Here is a 20,675-nt window from a genome sequence, read left to right as displayed (position 1 = left end):
TCACTCACACTCACACACTCACACACTCACACACACACACACACACTCACACACACACACACTCACACACACAAACACACACACACACACACACACTCACACTCATATATATATACACACACATTTTTATATTTATTTATATTTATTCAGTGTAAACTCATTTCTTGTAAAGTTCACAGAAGTGGAATTCATAATTTAACCCCTAACATGCTTTTCTCTGAAATGAAAAAGTTAAATTTGTGTGATTATTTTGTTACGTAAAACGCTGACAGTAATATTTTTTAATATGTAGCAATGCTTTTTGGTGCCAGTGTATATACCTTCTCCTATATAATATTGCAGTGTTTCAGAGTGTGTTTGTTTATTAATAGGGTGCTACTGGTTTCCCTGGTGCTGCCGGTCGAGTCGGACCTCCAGGTCCTTCTGTAAGTAATCTTCATTCTATACCAGGTCTAAACCATAAACAATAAAAAGAATAATTAATTAATTCATCAAAAAAATTAAATTAAAATAAATAATAATCAAAGCACTAAAAATATTAAATGCTTATTTGTTTGCATGTATGTCGTGAACATTAATGGACCATTTTAAAGTAGAAAAACTAAAAATAGTACTTTCTTGTTGAATAAATTTTCACTCAGAAATTGCTAGTAACTTTCACAAATTCTTTCACAAAGTATCTTTCACCTGAGAACTGTGAACATGCAGACGCATCGTTAAATTATTGAAATATATTGACTATAATATATTAACTATGTTATAACAATAAATATATTAACTAAATAAATTAACTATATATTATATTAAATATTAACTCAAAGTCTAAGGGGATGCTTTGAAATGAATGCAAAAGTACATTTTTGTCTTGTCACGAGTCTGAACATTTAATCTCATTGCATGTCTTCTGTTTTGCCTCAGGGTGCGTCTGGACCCCCAGGCCCAACCGGTGTTGCTGGTAAAGAAGGACAGAGAGGAGCCCGAGGTGAGCGAGGCACCACAGGTCGCCCTGGAGAGGCCGGGGCCTCTGGACCCTCAGGACCCTCCGGAGAGAAGGGTAGCCTTGGCCCCGATGGCCCTGCTGTAAGTAATCAAGCCACAAACGTATTTGCATCACCACAGATCCATGACTCTGTGAGCTGCAGAATAAAACACTCACTTTGCTCTGCTGTCTGGTCTTTAGGGCCCCTCTGGTTCTCCTGGACCCCCTGGTGTTATTGGATCTCGTGGTATTGTCGGTCTTTCTGGACAAAGAGGAGAGAGAGGATTCGGCGGTCTCCCCGGACCTTCTGTAAGTGATTTGATTCATATTTGCTGTTTTAAAACATTGAAATCAGAACTGACCACATTTACTTTCTTAATGCACATTCCTGATCATATTGTGCAGGATTCATTGATGTGCTAGGAAATGTTTTATCAAAATGTTCAGCATCACCAAACCAAAGGCTTAATTTTTACACATAATTTATGCATTTATCAGACATTTCCATTTATGCATTTATGCATGCCCACTCTTTTTTATACATAATTTATGCATTTATCAGTCATTGCCATTAATGCATTTATGCATGCCCAATCTTTTACACATCATTTATGCATTTATCAGACATTTCCATTTATGCGTTTATGCATGCCCAATCTTTTACGCATCATTTATGCATTTATCAGACATTTCCATTAATGCATTTATGCATGCCCAATGTTTACACATCATTTATGCATTTATCAGAAATTTCCATTAATGCATTTATGCATGCCCAATCTTTTACACATCATTTATGCATTTATCAGACATTTCCATTAATGCATTTATGCATGCCCAATGTTTACACATCATTTATGCATTTATCAGACATTTCCATTAATGCATTTATGCATGCCCAATGTTTACACATCATTTATGCATTTATCAGACATTTCCATTAATGCATTTATGCATGCCCAATCATTAAAGAGCCAACAATAACACAAGCCTGCATCTTGAAGAAACATTTCTGATGATTTGCAAAAAAAAAAAAAAACACGCCTAATTTGATGCCGAGTTCAAAAATATTGAATAAAGCTTTAAAGAATGAAGATATGTCAGCTTATCACTTACTAAAATAAAAACTGTCAAATCTCAAGAGTGTTGGTTTTATAGACAAGAAGCATTCATATAATTTACAACCTTACAATCTGAACGTGTCTGAAAAATATGTTCAGATACTCCATTTAATGTTGAAGAATTTTACATCAACCCACGTTTATGAGCTTTTTGAACAAAATCTGTCCATTTCTGTTGCTGTTTGGATGTAGTGAAACACCCAAAACATCAGGCTCATGTTTGCATTTTTTTATACATTTAATTACTGAGTAATATTAATTAACTAATTAGCGTTTGGCTTAGGGTTACTTGCATGTAATTATGCATAATTAATTGCTATTATAATGGTAAGTGCATGTAACGTGTAACAAGGACACCTTAAAATAAAGTGTTACCTTATTTTGTAATTAAATTATGTAATTCCTTAACTAGTTATTCCCCAACACTGCTGAATACTGTACCATTTCATGTTGACTTCAGTAAACCTTTGCTTTAGTTGCCCTTCTTCACAACACTCGTTCATCTCCTCAGGGAGAGCCAGGCAAGCAGGGACCCAGTGGGCCTTTAGGAGAGCGAGGGCCTCCTGGACCCATGGGGCCTCCTGGACTGGGTGGAGCTCCTGGTGAAGCTGGTCGTGAGGTGAGCGAACTCCACCCATCTTGAGAGTTTTCTTTAACCAGAATCGGCTGCATTCTGCGCAGTATGATGGAGTTATTCCCGTTATGTCACTCATCTCTGCAGGGTAACCCTGGACATGATGGTGCTCCTGGCCGTGACGGTCCCCCTGGACCTAAGGTGAGTGCAATCTTATCCAGTCGAGGCATTAATATCTTTTTCATAAAAAACTTTTATATAAAAATATGCATTAAAAATGGACTACAACAAAAATAGCGTTTTCTGATTCATTTTGTAACTATGCATGCATGCAACTTATTTTAGCTCAAAAAACTATTACGTATTACGTGTTTTGTATATTATTTTTTTAAGTACAAATATTAGTCTCTAAATTAAAACAAGGTCATAAAAGCTGAATGCATTATAATTACATTCCATTACATTTAGTCATTTAGCAGACACTTTGATGCAAAGTGACTTACAAATAAAAGACAATGGAAGCAATCAAAATCAACAAAAGAGCAATGATATGCAAGTGCTATAACGAGTCTCAGCTTAACGCAGTACACGTAGCAAAATAAATTCTATACTAAATAAAAAGAAAACATAAAATAGAAAAAGAATAGAGCAAGCTAGTGTTAAAGGCCTTTTTTTGCTTTTTATTAATTGTATAATAAATAAAAAGAAAACAAATAGACAGAACACAAAAAGAATAGAGAAGCTAGTGTTTATATATATATATATACAGTATATATATATAGGAAGGAAACAAGCAGTTAGTAAATGAATAGAGTGCAAGTCTTTTTTTAAAGAATAGAATTGGAATAGAGAGCGCTAGAGTTAGAGGGTCAAATAAAGATGGAAGAGATGTTTATTTGACACTCTAACTCTAGAATGAGCTTTATAAAAGCTGAATGCATTATAATTTATCTAACTCTAGCACTCTATTCTAATTCTATTCTTAAAAAAATATAAAATGAATAAGCAAAATACTACTATGCACTGACATTAAAATTAATCATTTGATTGATATGATGCACTTATTGTGTACGTACATGTTGTTGTTACGTTGTACTTGTATTTAAAAAAAAATACTTGCATGTAATTACATCTGTCAGAAGTTTATAATTACTCCATCTTTACCCATCGTTAAACCTAACCGTACCCATATCCCACCTCAATAGCAAAAAACAAGCAATGCAATATGAACACAAGCATACTGTACTTATTTTTTAAGAATCTAAATAAATAAAGATTGTTAAAATTGATCAATGGTAGTCATTATCACCCTATCTGGGTGCATTTCTTATGCCATATGTAATAAATGAATGCATATGCTGTAGATATGTTAAAAGTGCTTCCAGTGTGAAAGAGCACTTCTCTGAAATCCATCTGTTTGCTGCAGGGAGACCGCGGTGAGTCTGGCAACTCCGGCCCTCATGGGGCCCCTGGTGCTCCTGGAGCTCCTGGCCCCATGGGTCCATCGGGCAAGACTGGAGATCGTGGAGAGGCTGTGAGTTTCTATGCGCAAACACATTCTGCATGAAACAAATTACCAGAATCCTTTGAATCAAAAGCCTCTGTTTGCATTTTTAAAATGAACAAATAAATGCAATACATCCATGCCAGCAGGTGGCATTATATAAGTGTTGTTTTAGTATCATTTCTATACTTTTATAGTTGTTGTTAATATTTTGTGTTTTATATATTTATATATATTGCATTTCAATTTCAAGTTTTCGTTTATTCAGCATTGCATTTTTCATTCATAGATTTATAGAGCTTTTAGTACTTGAAGTGAAACTAAAGGAAAATTAGAATTATTGCTATGGCAACTAGCTAAAAAAATAAGCATGTTTTCTGTTTTATTTAAAATAATGCCTTTTTTATGGTTTTAGTTCAATTAAGTACTCAACTGTTTTAAATATTGATAATAATAATGTTTCTTGAGCAGCAAATCAGCATATTAGAATGATTTCTGAAGATCATGTGACACTGAAGACTGGAGTAATGATGCTGAAAATACAGCTGCGCATCACAGAAATACATTACAGTTTAACAGATATTCACATAGAAAACAGTTATTTTAAATAGTAAAAATATTTTACAATATCACTGCTTTTGCTGTATTTTGGATCAAATTAATGCAGGCTTGGTGAGCATGAGAGACTTACTTAAAAAACACCAAAAATCTACTGTTCAGAACCTTTTGACTGGTAGTGTACTTTTATGCTTTTTTTTTTTTTTACTTTTTTAGTTGCTTTGGCAACTAGCTAAAAAAAAAAAGCATGCTTTTTATGTTTTATTTTAATTGAAGTAATGACATTTTTATGGTTTTAGTTAAAAGCCCTACACTATGATGTTCAAAACGGCTGATGTGACAAACTGAATTATCTCATGCATGTGGATGTTTAATGTTCTGCTGTTTTGTTTCTCTCACTTCTTCCCAGGGTCCCGCTGGTTCTGCTGGTGCTGCTGGTCCTGCTGGTGCTCGTGGTGGTCAAGTATGAATTTCTCATTGTGATCAGCTTCTATCCAGCTTGTTATTCATCAGCAGGCTGATGGTTCTGGTCTCTGTAATGCAGGGTCCAGCTGGTTCTCGAGGAGATAAGGGTGAGGCTGGAGAGGCTGGAGAGCGAGGCATGAAGGGACATCGCGGCTTCACTGGAATGGCTGGAGTTCCTGGACCTCCTGTGAGTCAATCTAAACATCCAGATCTTCCACAAACTCCTTCACAAGTGGCTCACTCAAGTTGATTTCTAAATATTTTTAGGGAGCCCCTGGTGACCAAGGACCTGCCGGACCATCTGGCCCTGCTGGACCTCGTGTAAGTAGCACATGGATGATGAATTTTATATCAAGCCTAATTTATTCCCATAGAGCTTTTCACAGTGCAGTGAAAGACTAAAGTAGATGTTTGGCAGAATGTGCATGCTGCTCTTTTCCCTACAGCAATAGTAGACGGGGACCATGCGCTGTCCGACTCCACAAAACACCATAAAAGTATAAAAATATTCTCGATTTTAACCGATTCTCATTTTTGCAAAGCAATATCAATTCTTAAATCCCAAGAATCAATTAATCTAGCCTGTTTTCAGTCAATGAATGGAACATCGTATCCAATAAATCGCAATACGTTTTGTACTTTGTTACTTTTAATATGAAACAAAGTCTCCGATTTCAAATTCTTACCATTTTATTACTATATTCAAACAATAGATGCTGTTTTGGCGCTGTTTGATCGTCTCCTCCGCTTTAATAATAGTTTCAGCATGAAATAAACATAAATGAACATCTGAACCACAAAACATACATAAGGGTCAATTTTTTGAAACTGAGGTTTATGCATCACCTATGCATCAAGCTGTAAAATAAACTTTTTTAAATAAGCTTTCCATTGATGTATGGTTTGTTAGGATAGGACAATATTTGAAAATCTGGAATCTGAGGGTGCAAAAAAATCTAAATATTGAGAAAATCATCTTTAAAGTTGTCCAAATGAAGTTCTTAGCAATGCATATTACTAATCAAAAATTAAGTTTTGATATATTTACGGTAGGAAATTTACAAAATATCTTCATGGAACATTATCTTTACTTAATATCCTAATGATTTTTGGCATAAAAGAGAAATGGATAATTTTGAGCGATACAATGTATTGTTGGCTATTGCTACAAATATACCACAGCGACTTAAGACTGCTTTTGTGCTCCAGGCTCACATATGAGAAACTGCAGGACAAGCTGTGTTTTAATCCTCAAACGGTTTTCTTCTGCTGACAGGGATCTTCTGGCTCTAACGGCATGGCTGGTAAGGAGGGTATGAATGGTTTGCCCGGACCTGTTGGACCTCCTGGACCCCGAGGTCGCTCTGGAGAAATGGGAGCTGCTGTAAGTCTGAAATCAGCACCGTTTTACTGCTAAATTAAGCTTTTTAGCTTTTGTTCTCATGTGATTTTCTCTCTTCACCAGGGTTCTCCTGGTCTTCCCGGACCCCCAGGGCCTCCTGGCCCCGCAGGCATCGGCGAGCCGTTCCTCCCCATGCCTCAGGGAGAGAAGGGTCCAGATCCTATGCGTGGAGGCTACAGAGCCGACGACGCCAGCGTTCGCGACCGCGACACCGAGGTGGACACCAGCCTAAAATCTCTGAGCCAGAAGATCGAGAACATGCGCAGCCCCGAGGGAACCCAGGCCAACCCTGCACGCATGTGCCGCGACCTGAGGATGAGCTATCCAGACTGGAAGAGCAGTCAGTACTATTAATATTTCCCCAGCTAAACGTGGTTTTAAGCCAGTTATTTCTATCTCTTGCTGTAGTGTGTCAGTAGGAAATATCAGTTTACATTTCCAAACATTCCTTTTCAGTGTTGGGGAAAGTTGCTTTTAAAAGTAATGCATTACAATATTGCATTACTCGCTAAAAAAAGTAACTAATTACGTTTGTGGAAAGTAATGCGTTGCGTTAATTTTGAGTTACTTTTTAAATCTGGACAGGGCTTGCTTGTTTGTTTTTAATATGAAAAAGTTATTATTTTACAAATGTAAAAACCCTTCCAGAACCATTTCCTTTGAAGGAAATGTAAATTCTCGTCTGTACAGTAGAGGGCGCCTCTCAAACTAATCACATGAAGAATATGACGCAGCAGAAGAAAGTTCAACACTATTCAGCAAAAACAAAAATGAAACACAAATTTGCTTAGTATGGTTGAATTGGATCATTGAATATTTAATTATTGCAGGTTTGTATAATATTTTGAGTTTGCATTTGAGTTTTTATTGATTGTGAGGAACACTGAATGTGTTTGTGTGCAGTGAGATGAGTAAACACATGTTGATATTTAGTCTAGAACTACAGTAAGATCATGTTCACACACAACGCTCTGCACTTACTCCTGATTTCTGTCACCACGGCAACACCAGAGCTGTCACTCAACACATGGAAACAAAATAACGAGTTACTTATTTGAAAAAGTAACTCAGATGTTTCCTTCTAAATTAAAAAGTTATTTGTTACTTTACTATTTACTTAAAAAAGTAATCTCATTATGTAACTCGAGTTACTTGTAAAGCATCTTGGAGACGTTGCCACAGTTCTTCTGGATTGAGTCTGTCTCAGTTTGTTCTGTTTCTTCATGTGACTCCAGACAAACTGATGATGATCAGATCAGATCTCTGTGTGCAGCACAAACATAAATCTCACTGCATTGTTACAATTAATAGCCAAATTAATGTTTGGAAATGTAAACTGATATTTCCTACTGACACACTCCAGCAAAAGATAGAAATGGTTTGAACTGACTTCAAACCATTTTTAGCTGCTGTGTGTTGTACTTGACGTGCATTTCGAAGCTCTGAAATTCACTTGAACCTGTGTTTGCTGCAAGGTTCCTACTGGGTGGATCCCAACCAGGGCTCTCCTCTGGATGCCATCAAAGTCTTCTGCAACATGGAGACTGGTGAGACCTGCGTCAGTCCATCTCAGAACACCATTCCCATGAAGAACTGGTACACTAGCAAGAACATCAGAGAGAAGAAGCACGTTTGGTTTGGAGAGTCCATGCCCAATGGCTTCCAGGTACATCAAGAGCTCATACAGTCTGAGAAAAAAACTGAATTTATCAAATACATTACATTGTTTAAAATATATTTGACATTTAAAATAATATTTAAATACATGTTTATGTACACATATAAATAAAAGTCTGAAACCAGTTATAACAAACAAACAAACAATAAATAAATAAATATATAAGGAGTAAATGTGAATGTTAAATATGTTTTGTGAATTTTCTAAAAACTTTGATTTTGATTTGATTAATGATCTAGAAATAGTCCAGCGTTTGAAATATTTATTTTATTTTAGAATTTATTACAAATATTAAAAATATATTAAAAATGTATTTATATGCACAATATAGATTTTCAGTTGGATCAGAAGACTGAAAAAAGTTCCAGCAAACCATAAATAATATATAATATAATATAATATAATATAATATAATATAATATAATATAATATAATATAAAACCTAAACAATATATAGTTTTAAGAATATTTATTGAATTTAATTCAAATATTAGATACTTAAAACTTTAATTAATAACCTAGAATTAGTAATAGTTCAGAATTTTAAAATATTTCTTTCATTTTATGAAATACATTGTATAAAACACATTTTAAAATGCATGTTTATGTGTACAAATTTACATAAAAGATTTTTCTTAAATAGAGTTTTTTAATTGTTTTAAAAAACAATTTGATTAATGACCTGGAGCTATGAATATGGCTTAATATGAAAGAAAAATGTCACATTCCTCATTATTTCCGTCATTAATCTAATTTTTGACGTATATTATGATTATGACCTAGAACTATAAATATAGCTTAATATGAAAGAAAAATGTCAGATTCTGCATTATTTCTGTCATTAATCAAATTTTTGACTTGGATTATGTGAACTTTTGCGCAAACAATAAAACAAAGATTTTCTCGTTTCCACTCAAGCATAAGATGCTCTTTGGAGCATAAGAGTACAACACTGCAGCATCTTCACTAGTGCTCTGGAAATATGGCATGGCAGTCATGTTGTGCTGTGTCTTCTGTATAGTTCCAGTATGGCAGCGAAGGCTCTGATCCAGACGATGTTAACATCCAGCTGACCTTCATGCGTCTGATGTCCAACGAGGCTTCTCAGAACATCACCTACCACTGCAAGAACAGCATCGCCTACATGGACCAGACCACAGGCAACCTGAAGAAGGCTGTGCTGCTGCAGGGCTCCAACGACATCGAGATCAGAGCCGAGGGCAACAGCCGCTTCACATACAGAGTCAGCGAGGACGGCTGCACGGTGAGCGCTTGTTCATCTCATAAGTGACCCTGGAGCACAAAACCAGTCACCAGTCAAAATTGAGATTTATGAATAAATAAGCTTTCCATTGATGTATGGTTTGTTAGGATAGGACAATATTTGGCTGAGATACAACTATTTGAAAATCTGGAATCTGAGGGTGCAAAAAAATCTAAATATTGAGAAAATCATCTTTAAAGTTGTCCAAATTAAGTTCTTAGCAATGCATATTACTAATCAAAAATTAAGTTTTGATATATTTACTGTAGGAAATTTACTAAATATCTTCATGGAACATGATCTTTACTTAATATCCTAATGATTTTTGGCATAAAAGACAAATCTATAATTTTGACCCATACAATGTATTGTTGGCTATTGCTACAAATATACCTGTGCTGCTTATGTGCTCCAGGGATACATTTGTGTCTCTTTCCTTCCTCGTAATTTTACTTATATGGAGCTCTTCAGGAATGACTTATCTTTGTAGTCTGCATCAAACTAAAACCCATAGGATTTTTCCATTAGCTTTTGGTTTATTATAAGCTTTGTGACAAACGCAAGTTTATGATTCTTTGACATTTGATACTCTTCACAAATGAGCTAATTTTGAAGCTTAAATGCAATCGCCAGAAGTCAGAAGAACTGCACCACAGTAGAATGACTTCACCATCGCTAGTTTACGACAGCTTTTTCGATCTTTATTTAAAAAGATTTTCCCTGTAAGTTTGAGTTAAAATAGTTACCTCTGTAGACTCATTTTTAGCAGCCACCTTTTTCAAGACTAATAAAAGCTTTGGGAAAATCAGCACCAGGGGGGGTTCTGATGCATTTTATGTTGTAGAATAAAGTGTTTTATATATGTCTTGAGCTTGTGTTTAACCACAGACTGACACACGTTGATTTCAGGAAGCACTGAAATGCTAAATTTGGGGTTTCGAGCTACAAAAAATGCACGAGTGCTGCTCTATCAATCTCATTTGTCTTTTTCTCACTTGCTTTCCTCCACAGTCACACACTGGCACATGGGGCAAGACAGTCATTGACTACAAGACAACGAAAACATCTCGTCTGCCAATCATTGATATCGCTCCTATGGACATTGGTGCTCCCGATCAGGAATTCGGCGTAGAAGTTGGTCCGGTCTGCTTCTTGTAAAAAGAAAAATCTGGACATGACTTTGCTGTTTTTTTTTTCTAGCAGACATCTTCAAATCTTTTCCTGTTCATAAAAAAAAAAAACGAACTCTTATTCGGCTGCAATCGGTCCATGTGCTTAACCCTGAGTCCCTGAGGACGGTGCGATTCCCATCTCGAGAAAAATAACCTTCTTAAATCCAAATTGAGGACCACTGCATCAGCCAGCATCGCCATCTTAGCAAGAATCATTTGCATCAGCTGACAACAAGAAAATAATATATACTTGTAAAACGCCACGCCCCCTTGGAGTCCAAAGAAAAATGACCACCTGGTGACTTTTTGTGCCGTTTTTTTGACCACTGCAAAAGGACAATGAGAAGCAAGCAAATGCTAATGTACCATTCTCTGGTGTTGAATAAATATGAGAAACGACAGCCGAGTGTCTTGTTCCTTCCAAGTGAGAAAAACTCACCAAACATCACAGTTAGCTCAATGGTGCAACGTCATCTTGATATACAGTAAAGGCTACCTCAGGACAAAAACAGGTGTTGGGGTTGTTAGCGATTAGTAACAGGTATGAAAAGGTGCTACGCGTTTGTTTTGGTGCTGTCACTCGCAGGGCTGTTTTGGTGCTAGCTGTCAGCAGAATGTCAATGTGATGCATTTATCAAAGAGTCAGCAGACGAGCAGAATAAAACAGCTGGTTACTGTAGATTTGCACTTAATCTGATATGGCTTAAGCGGATGGACTGATTGCCAGTTCGTCTCGTCTCCGTTCCACCTTCCCGAGAAGTCTTATTTTTGTCTGTACATGCCGCTCCCCTCGTTTCCAGATTTCTACTTTCAAAATGCAATGCACATCTCTTTTCTCTTTTTGTTTTCGTTTGTTTGACTTGTTTTCAGTGAAGGGTTTCTCAAGGCGGCAAAAAAGAACACCCACAGAAGCGAAACAGACCCTCCGATGGTTCCAGCAAAGGATCTGTACTTATTTTGTACATGTACAGTATTTCGAGATGTTTTTAATTATTTTGGATGTTGAAATAAAGCATGTTTATGTGGTCAACTGGATGCTGGATATGTTATCTTCTTGCCGTGGCCTCGATGCCTTTCTCTAAGCACGAATTAAACAAACCACGATGCTTTCACTCAACTACCTTAATTTCTGCTTTATTTCCAGGGGGTTGTGCTTGGGATGCATGTGGGGTTGTATATCAGAAAATGTTTCTTTTTCAACATAAAAGTAATGTTTGTAATCATTAGCAAATTCATTCATATACACATTTTTAAACAAGAGTAAACCTACAGCAGATCGTCGGTGTACATTTTAATACTTCACGAACAAACATCTTTCCACTATTTATGTATACAGTCTAGCAAGAAAAAAATGGTCCTATAGTCAAACTTAAATTTGGTAAAAACCAGATGCATCATAACTGGGCTTCACAAAAGACAGCAAACACAACACTGTAATTGTGATTCTCAACCCCTATACCTACACATTTAGAGGTCCATTCAACAATTTGCTTATGATTTTAAAAGTTTTATTTAAAAAATGAATAAATGTACACTCACATATACCATTCAAAAACTTGGAGTCATTATAATTTTTTTTTTTTAATTATAGAAATGAATACTTTTATTTAGCAAGGATGCATTAAATTGATCAAAAGTGATGATAAAGACATTTATGATGTTACAAAATCAAGATAAATGAAAAAATTCTACTCAGCTGTTTACAACATAATAAATTAGAAATAGTTGTGTTTCGTCTTACAGACACATGAGGGCAGCAGACATCTTCTGTTATTGTTTACGTTTCTACATTTTTTTTGTAGAAAGCTGCAGATGCAGGCTGTTTTAAAAGCCAAGCCAGTTGAGAGTTATGTTCATTTTAAATTCATAGTGCAATAGTTATAGAAATGATTAAATCCATACGTTTCTATTGACACAAGTTAAAAAAGACTAACAGTAATAGCTATAATTTATATGAAATTCTAATTAAACATTAAAACCATTAGCTAAAAGTTGAAACATTAATCTTAGGTAAGACTGAAAAAAAAAATTAAGATGTGCATAGCCTATTAAGAAATATGCATATGAAAAACCTAAATAAATAAATACAGAAAATAGTGTAATATATGCCAGAAAGCATAAATAAATAAAGTGCATTTAGAAAAAAACATGGTTTTCACAGCTTTCTTATTAGAAGTGTCAGGAAAAAGGCTCCCTCTTACAAAAGTTACACTTCTCGCTCATAATGTGTAAAACCAAGAATAACAGTTTTATGTTCCAAAGAGACATCATCAGGACTCTCAAAACTACAAAAACCACAAGGACTTCATGACGACTTCCTTGCGCTGGCACGTCACATCCGCCAGAGGGCGCTGACGTCAAACATGCGCTTTAGCAGCTACAGAAGGACAGTGTAGTTGACATTAAACAGCACCAAACACAGCCGAGCTGTGGTGTAAGAGTGGCTTTATTTGACCTCTGTGCGGGTTCTGTGAAGAGAAACGCTAAATAATATAGAGCAGGTAACTTCAGTTCAGACCCTGGCGTCAAAATTAAGCCTAAAATCACTTTATGTAAAGTGTTTTTTGGACATGGTACCATAGCAGTGCACTGTTGTGTGCTGGACATCACTGAACACTGTAGTACCCGAGTGTTTTTCATGTAACTAACAAGGTGTTTGGATGCAGTAATCATTCATTATGGTTTACTTTTCTTCAACTTTGCACACTTTTATGTCCCATCATGTGTTGTTTATCATTTTTATATTGATTATTCATATTTTTTATATGTTAAATTAACAGATTTCAACCTTTTTTTTCTTTATATGTCACCTTAAAACTTGATTGGACATTTATTTAGATTTACTCTTCCCAGTCACATTTTCAATCTTTAAACATGTCAATTTATTGCAAACATATACACATACATGTTAATTTTTACATGTGCAGATGCAGACTGTTTTAAATGCTTTGTCAGTTTTGTTTTATTTACTAAACACAGCAATTCATCATTTAATAGTTAAGAATAAATGCACATATGTGATTAATAGTAGGTCTAGTGTAATTTATATCAAATTCTAATTCATAAACATTAAATCTTTTAACAGTAACCATAAGACTAAATAATGCTTTAGTTTAAAGTGCATATGTAAAAAAAAATAATAATAATAAAGTTTTACCCCCAGGTGCAGATTTAAAATCTTAAAACAGAAAAAATGATTACAACACTACTAAACCTTAAAACTGTCATAATCTAAACAAAGAGTGGAAAAATCGAGCCATTTGAGTATTTATGATGTGATGATTTATGTGCATTTTTCTGGCATCATTGACCACGCTCAACAATTTTTGCACCAAAAGTACTTTCCAATCAAACTTAATTTTGTCAAAGTATGCTAAAAGAATGAACATATGATTTAATTGTGTGTGTTCAGGATGCATAGCAGTGAGCCCTAGATTAGACTCGATACTGCTCACGTGCTCTGGTCTGCAATGTATGAATGCTTATTTATGCCACAGAATAAGTTTACATCATTTACATTTCAGCTGAATTCTGATTTTACATCTCGCAGTTGTTGTTTTTTGTGTAAGATTGCAATTTTTTTCTCACAATTGCAACTTTGTAAGTTTGTATCTTACAATTCAAACATCTGGAGAAGACAAAAGCTGAAACAAATCCATCATCAAGACGCTTTTAACTAAAATGCGAGTCCATAATCCATAATAATGCTTCCTCCAGTGAAAACCAGAGGCGTTTAGATGAGTTTTTGTTCACTGCATGCACTCGCTGACTGATTTCAGCTCTCACGTGAATTCTCTCTTCATAAACAACAAAGTGCAGATGTACTTATGATGTAAATAAGACATTGATTAATCAAACCATGTATACACAGCTTTACTGATTGAGTGTGCTTAAACTCATGCTAGACCAAAATCAGTCATAATGTTCTTTGACAATGTAAATATTCTTTGCTCACTTTCTCTGTATAATTTATTTGCTGTTTGATTATTGTTTGATAACTGTGGGAGGTACAGGTGATAAAAAAATGTATTTATTACCTCATCTTGTAAACATTATGGAAACCCGTTTCCGCCACTGCATAAAAAAATTAAAAAGGTAATCGCGACTTTTTATCTCGCAATTCTGACTTTTTTCCTCAGAATTGTGAGATATAAACAAGCAATTCTGAGAAATAAGGTCTGAATTGCAAGATACAAACTCACAATTCTGACTTTTGTTTTCTCAAAATTGCAAGTTTATATCTTGCATGTCTGAGAAAAACGTCAGAATTGCGTTTGTTTCACAATTCGGACTTTTTTCCTCAGAATTGTGAGATATAAACAAGCAATTCTGAGAAATAAGGTCTGAATTGCAAGATACAAACTCACAATTCTGACTTTTGTTTTCTCAAAATTGCAAGTTTATATCTTGCATGTCTGAGAAAAACGTCAGAATTGCGTTTGTTTCACAATTCTGACTTAATTTCTCAGAATTGCAAGTTTATGTCTCACAATTCTGACTTTATAACTCGCAATTGCATGTTTATATCTCGCAATTCTGACTTGATTTCTCAGAATTGCTGACTTTTTGCTGACTTTCTCGGAAGTTTATATCTCGCAATTGTGACTTAATTTCTCAGAATTGCAAGTTTATATCACAATTCTGAGAAAAAAGTCAGAATTGCGACATAAAAAGTCGCAATAAACTTTTTTTATTTTTGTATTCCGTGGCAGAAACGGGCTTCCATAGAACCTCCTTCATAGCGTCATCAAGCTTCATCTTTGTTATAGTTTTGAAAACGCGACCTCTAGTGGCAAAAACCTACATATTGTGCCTTTAAGATGATTGTTTAATGTAAAGCTCCTGCTGTGCGCGTGTGGTTTTGTTTGCGCAGGGTCCGCAGCGATGCAGTGAGGGTGGGCACGGTTGAGCACAGGAAGAATGCACTTATCCCACATTTCCCTGGCGTTCTGTGTCCTTCTGGTGCTCCTTATTCCCTGCTTACAGCCTCCTGGGCGTCAGACGGATCTGCACAGGCCCAGACACCAGCTCCACAGGAGCCACGATGCGCCCGTCACACACACGCTCCCCTGGGTCCCCATCCAGAGACTCCTCTTTAGATCTGAGAGACGTTTTTATTGCTGTTAAGACCACTAGGAAATATCACCGGTCCAGACTGCAGCTCCTGTCCCAGACCTGGGTGTCCAAAGCCAAGGAACAGGGAGCTGTTTGAATTATAAATACTCAATAGTCAATTATTCTGAGCTCAAACTCCCAATACATTATTTTTTGATCTTATTAACTGTGTTGGATCAGTTTCATGACTTCATGACCAAGTTTATTCGACCTCATTCAGTGCTGTCAAACGATTAATGGCAATAAAGATAAATAAAGATTTGTTTACATAATATGTGTGTGTGTACTGTGTGAATTTATTATGTATATATAAATACAATTTTGTTTTTCTGAGCAAAAAATAAATATCATACAGTTTTCCCCTGATTTACAGAAGAGACCCACTAAAATGTCATTCAGTGTAACAATCTTGTCAGGCATATTTACAACAAAAATCAATTTATGACATATTAAAAGACTAATTACTTTCACCACAAATACTAATTAGTTGTAATTTTAAATTTTTAAAATTTTCCACTATCCTAGGTTTTGCCCATTTGTCAGTAAGAATTTTTTACTCATTTAAAACTCAATAAAATGTAATACGCTCCCTTATTCTTTTATATATTTTAATATGTACACGTCAGAATAAGCATGTTGTTTAAATTCTTACATAAATATTGTGTTACACTGAATGACAATGTAACATTATTTCAACCAATTTTGACAATTTTATTCTCCAAGAACTTATTTGAAACCTTAAAAGTAGACGCTTTACTAACATTTAATGCTTTCTATGGACATAAAATCACTTTTAATGTCTTTGACCCATTTATATTCTTGTAATTTATATTATATATAAATGTATTTAATATATAAACAAATTTTTTCTTAAATATATACTTGCATGTGTGTGTATTTATAAATATATGATAAATATGCACAGTACACACTCATTTATTATGTAAACAAAAACTTTTATTTAGGATGCGATTAATCATTTGACCGCACTGAGCTCATTGGGTTTGAAAGCATTTTTTACATCATGTTTTTGATAATATGTGTTTTCATGGTATGGGTAAAATCTATGCTATTTGGTGTATATAAAAAAAGAAATAAAACATTCAAACCTAAAACCAGTCACTTAAAAGTGAATGTAGGCATCACAACATTAAAATATGAAAAATAAATATATATATATATTATTTTTGAGATTTGCTAAAGATTACATTTAACTGTGTTATTAAATTAACTTTAAAAACATTTAGATCAAAATAAGTGTTATAGATAATAGGGCTGCACGATTAATTGAAATAAAACCGAAATCGCAAAATGTCTTGGTGTGATTATCAAATTGCAAAAGCTGCAGTAAATATTTGCGCTGCGTGTTTTACCGTGATGTGTTCTTTCATGTCAGCAGCTCATTATTTAACATTATTATTTATTGTTTGTAAATTAATAAAAAAAAATTTTTAATTCTACAGTGAAATATTACAATACTGTTCTTATTTGGTTTTTTTTTGTACTGTTGTGTTTTTATTTAGTAGTAATAATAATAATTGTTGTTGTTATTATTATTTTATAGCTGTATTGATACATAATAACAAAATTTTGGCTAAATTCTGCAGCTCTACAAAAAAGCACTGCAAACCTGTAATTTTGAAAATTTCATTTTAAATCACAATTTTTATCAGAAAAATCCCATTATATATATATATATTTTTTTTTTTTCAAACTGCAGCTTTATGGCAAAGATAATTTAAATGTAAAAAATAAGATAAATGAGCATGAACAATTATTTAATTAACATGAACATTTATTAACAATACCAGTGAATGTGGTCTAATATTGGTTGATAACTAATATAGTATTGATATGTGACCCTGGAGCACAAAACCAGTCATAAGTGTGAATATTTTGAAATTTAGATTTATACATCATCTGGAAGCTGAATAAATAAGCTCTCCATTGATGTGTGGTTTGTCAGGATAGGACAATATTTGGCTGAGATACAACTATATGAAAATCTGGAATCTGAGGGTGCAAAAAAATCTAAATATTGATAAAATCATCTTTAAAGTTGTTCAAATGAAGTACTTAGCAATGCATATTACTAATCAAAAATGAAGTTTTGATATATTTATAGTAGGAAATTTACAAAATATCTTCATGGAACATGATCTTAACTTAATATCCTAATGATTTTTGGCATAAAAGAGAAATGTATAATTTTGACCCATACAATGTATTGTTGGCTATTGCTACAAATATACCCCAGCGACTTAAGACTGCTTTTGTGCTGCAGGGACACAATTGTAGTACAACATTTTCAGGATATTTTGTGATGTTTTAAAGGCATGGTGAAACATAAGTAGCAACAAATGTTTGCTTCCATATTGAAACATTGTGTGGAGAGGGCTTGGTTCGACTCATCGGTTGTGTTTAGGTGTGAACACACACACACAGTGTTCAGGAAGTGTGTGACACAAGAGTGTGTGTGTTAGCTTTCATCAAGAACATTCACTTGACTGCCAAAGACGCCCCTTTCCTGAGGCCTCTCTGAAGCGCCGAGTGCGGTGCCCAGAGGGGCCCCCAGATTGACTTAACCTGTAAAACAGTGCAGCGCCATTGCATTTTGGGACAAAGTCCACCAGGCTTTTTCCTTTTATGACTTTCTACTTGAATAACGTCCTAAGATGTTTTGTACATTTTCTGAAGAGGGTCCAAAGAGTATCTACAGATGATAAACGCATACATATTGAAGAGTTCATTTTGTTGGAAACGCATGTCCTTTAAAAAAGCTGGAAAAAAGTTGGAAAGCTTTAACCCTCAACGCTGGCAAAAACAATCCTAGATCCAATCCTAGACTTTCTCGAAGTGTTTCTCAAGATTGCCTTTCATTTCCAGTGTTGGAGCCTATGAGCAGTAGTGGAAGTCATATGAAGCATAGGGCCTTGTGGAGTCTTTTATTTTTCCCCATATTCCATTTTTTTTTTTTTTGCCAAATTCTTCTTCTTTTTTTTTTTTTAATATGAATTGTTCTGGATTCTGTTTTAATTTTTCTGGACTCCGTTTGAATGTTTTTTAGAATGGAAATTTTAGTACTCATATCTCATTAATTGAAATCATGAAACTTACAATTTTACAACAATGTATTGAACGTTTAACAAAAATAAAATTTTTAGGGCCCTATGATATACATTTTATTTTTCTCAAATCCTGTTTTTTTTTTACCTAATTCTGTTTTCCATTGTAATTTTTCTGGATTCCATTTGAATGGTTTAATTAAATTTTAACAATCAAAAAGCATGTGTAATTAAATAAATTGATCAAATTAATTTATATATATTAGGCTATATATAACTAAAAAATTTATTTAATTTTTCCTTTAATCAAATGAATATTAAACAAACCCTTTTATTTTTTGGTAAAACAGAGGTTTGCTTTTAAAGTTAAAATATGGAAGAAAATTGTGTGATTATTCCTTTAAAAATAAAGTTATAATAGTAATTATTATATTATTATTAGTGTTACTATTATGTTGAGATGTACATCCGTTCTACTATACAATAGTAATATGTTTTTGTCACAATTTCTTCAAGTTAAACTGAACTTTTATGTTGTCGGGTTGTTGTGAAGACCTTTAAGTTTCTGCGTGTATGATATGACAATAGTTTCTCAAATGATCGGTAAAATGCTCATGAAGTGACTCCAGTCGAATTTATGTTAAAAACTGACAGCTGTTGTTGTCAGAAGTTCACTGTATGAACAAATATGTTTCGGGTTTTACAAGATAGTATATTGGTATCAAACAGATTTTACTGTAAAATGTACTGATAAACACCTTGATAATGCAGCTTGTACAGTGAAAATCTGAGTTCATTATAAGTGGCATGCCACAAAAATAGAAAACACCATCAATGTAGCACACAACACTAAAATAATGCAATACACATTCACTGAATATCATAATCATATAATGTAACATAATATACCTTAATGTTCATTACTGATGAATAAGCAGAAGAAACAAAATTACTGATATAAAATGTAATGTCACACAGGGACTTCTGGGAATGTCCCTTTACTGTTTTTCACCGTAATTATGTGGTATTTCATCATTTTTACTTCTGGAAACCATAATTTTGTATATTTTAGAGTAAAATTAGATATAATGAGATGTTCATGGATTTAAAATTTTTGCCTCTCGTTGTACTTTTGCATCCTTTTTGCTAAAACGCTTTCTCATATACCCCAGTTTATTATGCAGAATGTATGTGTTTATGCATATGAACTGGAACCCAGGGTTTCCCAAAAATGGGATTTGTGAGGGAACTAATAAAAAAAATAAATGTATTGTTAATATAGAAAATTATTTCTAGTTATATTTTATATAATATATAGCTAAAACTAACTAAAACAAAAAAAGTTGTTACTTGAAATAAAAATAAAAAGTTAAGAGTACTAAAATAATTAAAACAAATAAATATAAAAAAACTATATAGACTGTATAAACTATTTTTTAAAAACGAGTGCTGTCAAACGATTAATCGCGATTAATCGCATCCAAAAAAGTTTTTGTTTACATAATATATGTGTGTGTACTGTGTATATTTATTATGTATATATAAATACACACACATGCATGCATATATTTGAGAAAAATGTTATATTTGTATATTAAATATATTTATAATATAAATTATATAAATATATACATATAAATATTTCCAACATATATTGTATGTGTGTGTATTTATACTGTATAACCATAATAAATATACACAATACACACACACATATTACATAAACAAAAACTTTTATTTTGGATGCGATTAATCGCGATTAATCGTTTGACAGCACT

The 20,675-nt window shown here is 33.9% G+C and overlaps 1 protein-coding gene and 1 pseudogene across 1 annotated transcript in view; both read left to right on the top strand.

Moving 5' to 3' along the window:
• LOC107689922 (collagen alpha-1(I) chain-like) overlaps positions 1-11,834 on the top strand; it is a 33,632-nt gene extending 21,798 nt beyond the window's left edge. The window contains exons 38-51 of the mRNA XM_016488101.1: positions 372-425; positions 919-1,080; positions 1,181-1,288; positions 2,612-2,719; positions 2,822-2,875; positions 4,101-4,208; positions 5,146-5,199; positions 5,281-5,388; positions 5,469-5,522; positions 6,478-6,585; positions 6,667-6,943; positions 8,079-8,269; positions 9,303-9,545; positions 10,557-11,834. Coding sequence (XP_016343587.1) covers positions 372-425; positions 919-1,080; positions 1,181-1,288; positions 2,612-2,719; positions 2,822-2,875; positions 4,101-4,208; positions 5,146-5,199; positions 5,281-5,388; positions 5,469-5,522; positions 6,478-6,585; positions 6,667-6,943; positions 8,079-8,269; positions 9,303-9,545; positions 10,557-10,703 — 1,776 coding nt within the window. The 3' untranslated portion in view covers positions 10,704-11,834. The remainder of the gene's footprint in view (positions 1-371; positions 426-918; positions 1,081-1,180; positions 1,289-2,611; positions 2,720-2,821; positions 2,876-4,100; positions 4,209-5,145; positions 5,200-5,280; positions 5,389-5,468; positions 5,523-6,477; positions 6,586-6,666; positions 6,944-8,078; positions 8,270-9,302; positions 9,546-10,556) is intronic.
• A 1,115-nt stretch (positions 11,835-12,949) lies between these two features.
• Positions 12,950-20,675, top strand: part of LOC107689933 (beta-1,3-N-acetylglucosaminyltransferase radical fringe-like) — a 16,319-nt pseudogene continuing 8,593 nt past the window's right edge.

Source organism: Sinocyclocheilus anshuiensis, unplaced genomic scaffold, assembly GCF_001515605.1.
Source record: "Sinocyclocheilus anshuiensis isolate Anshui unplaced genomic scaffold, SAMN03320099.WGS_v1.1 scaffold1517, whole genome shotgun sequence".
NCBI classification, from domain to species: Eukaryota; Metazoa; Chordata; class Actinopteri; order Cypriniformes; family Cyprinidae; genus Sinocyclocheilus; species Sinocyclocheilus anshuiensis.
Note: the sequence above shows the minus strand (reverse complement) of the source record. Positions and strands in the feature narration are given on the sequence as shown.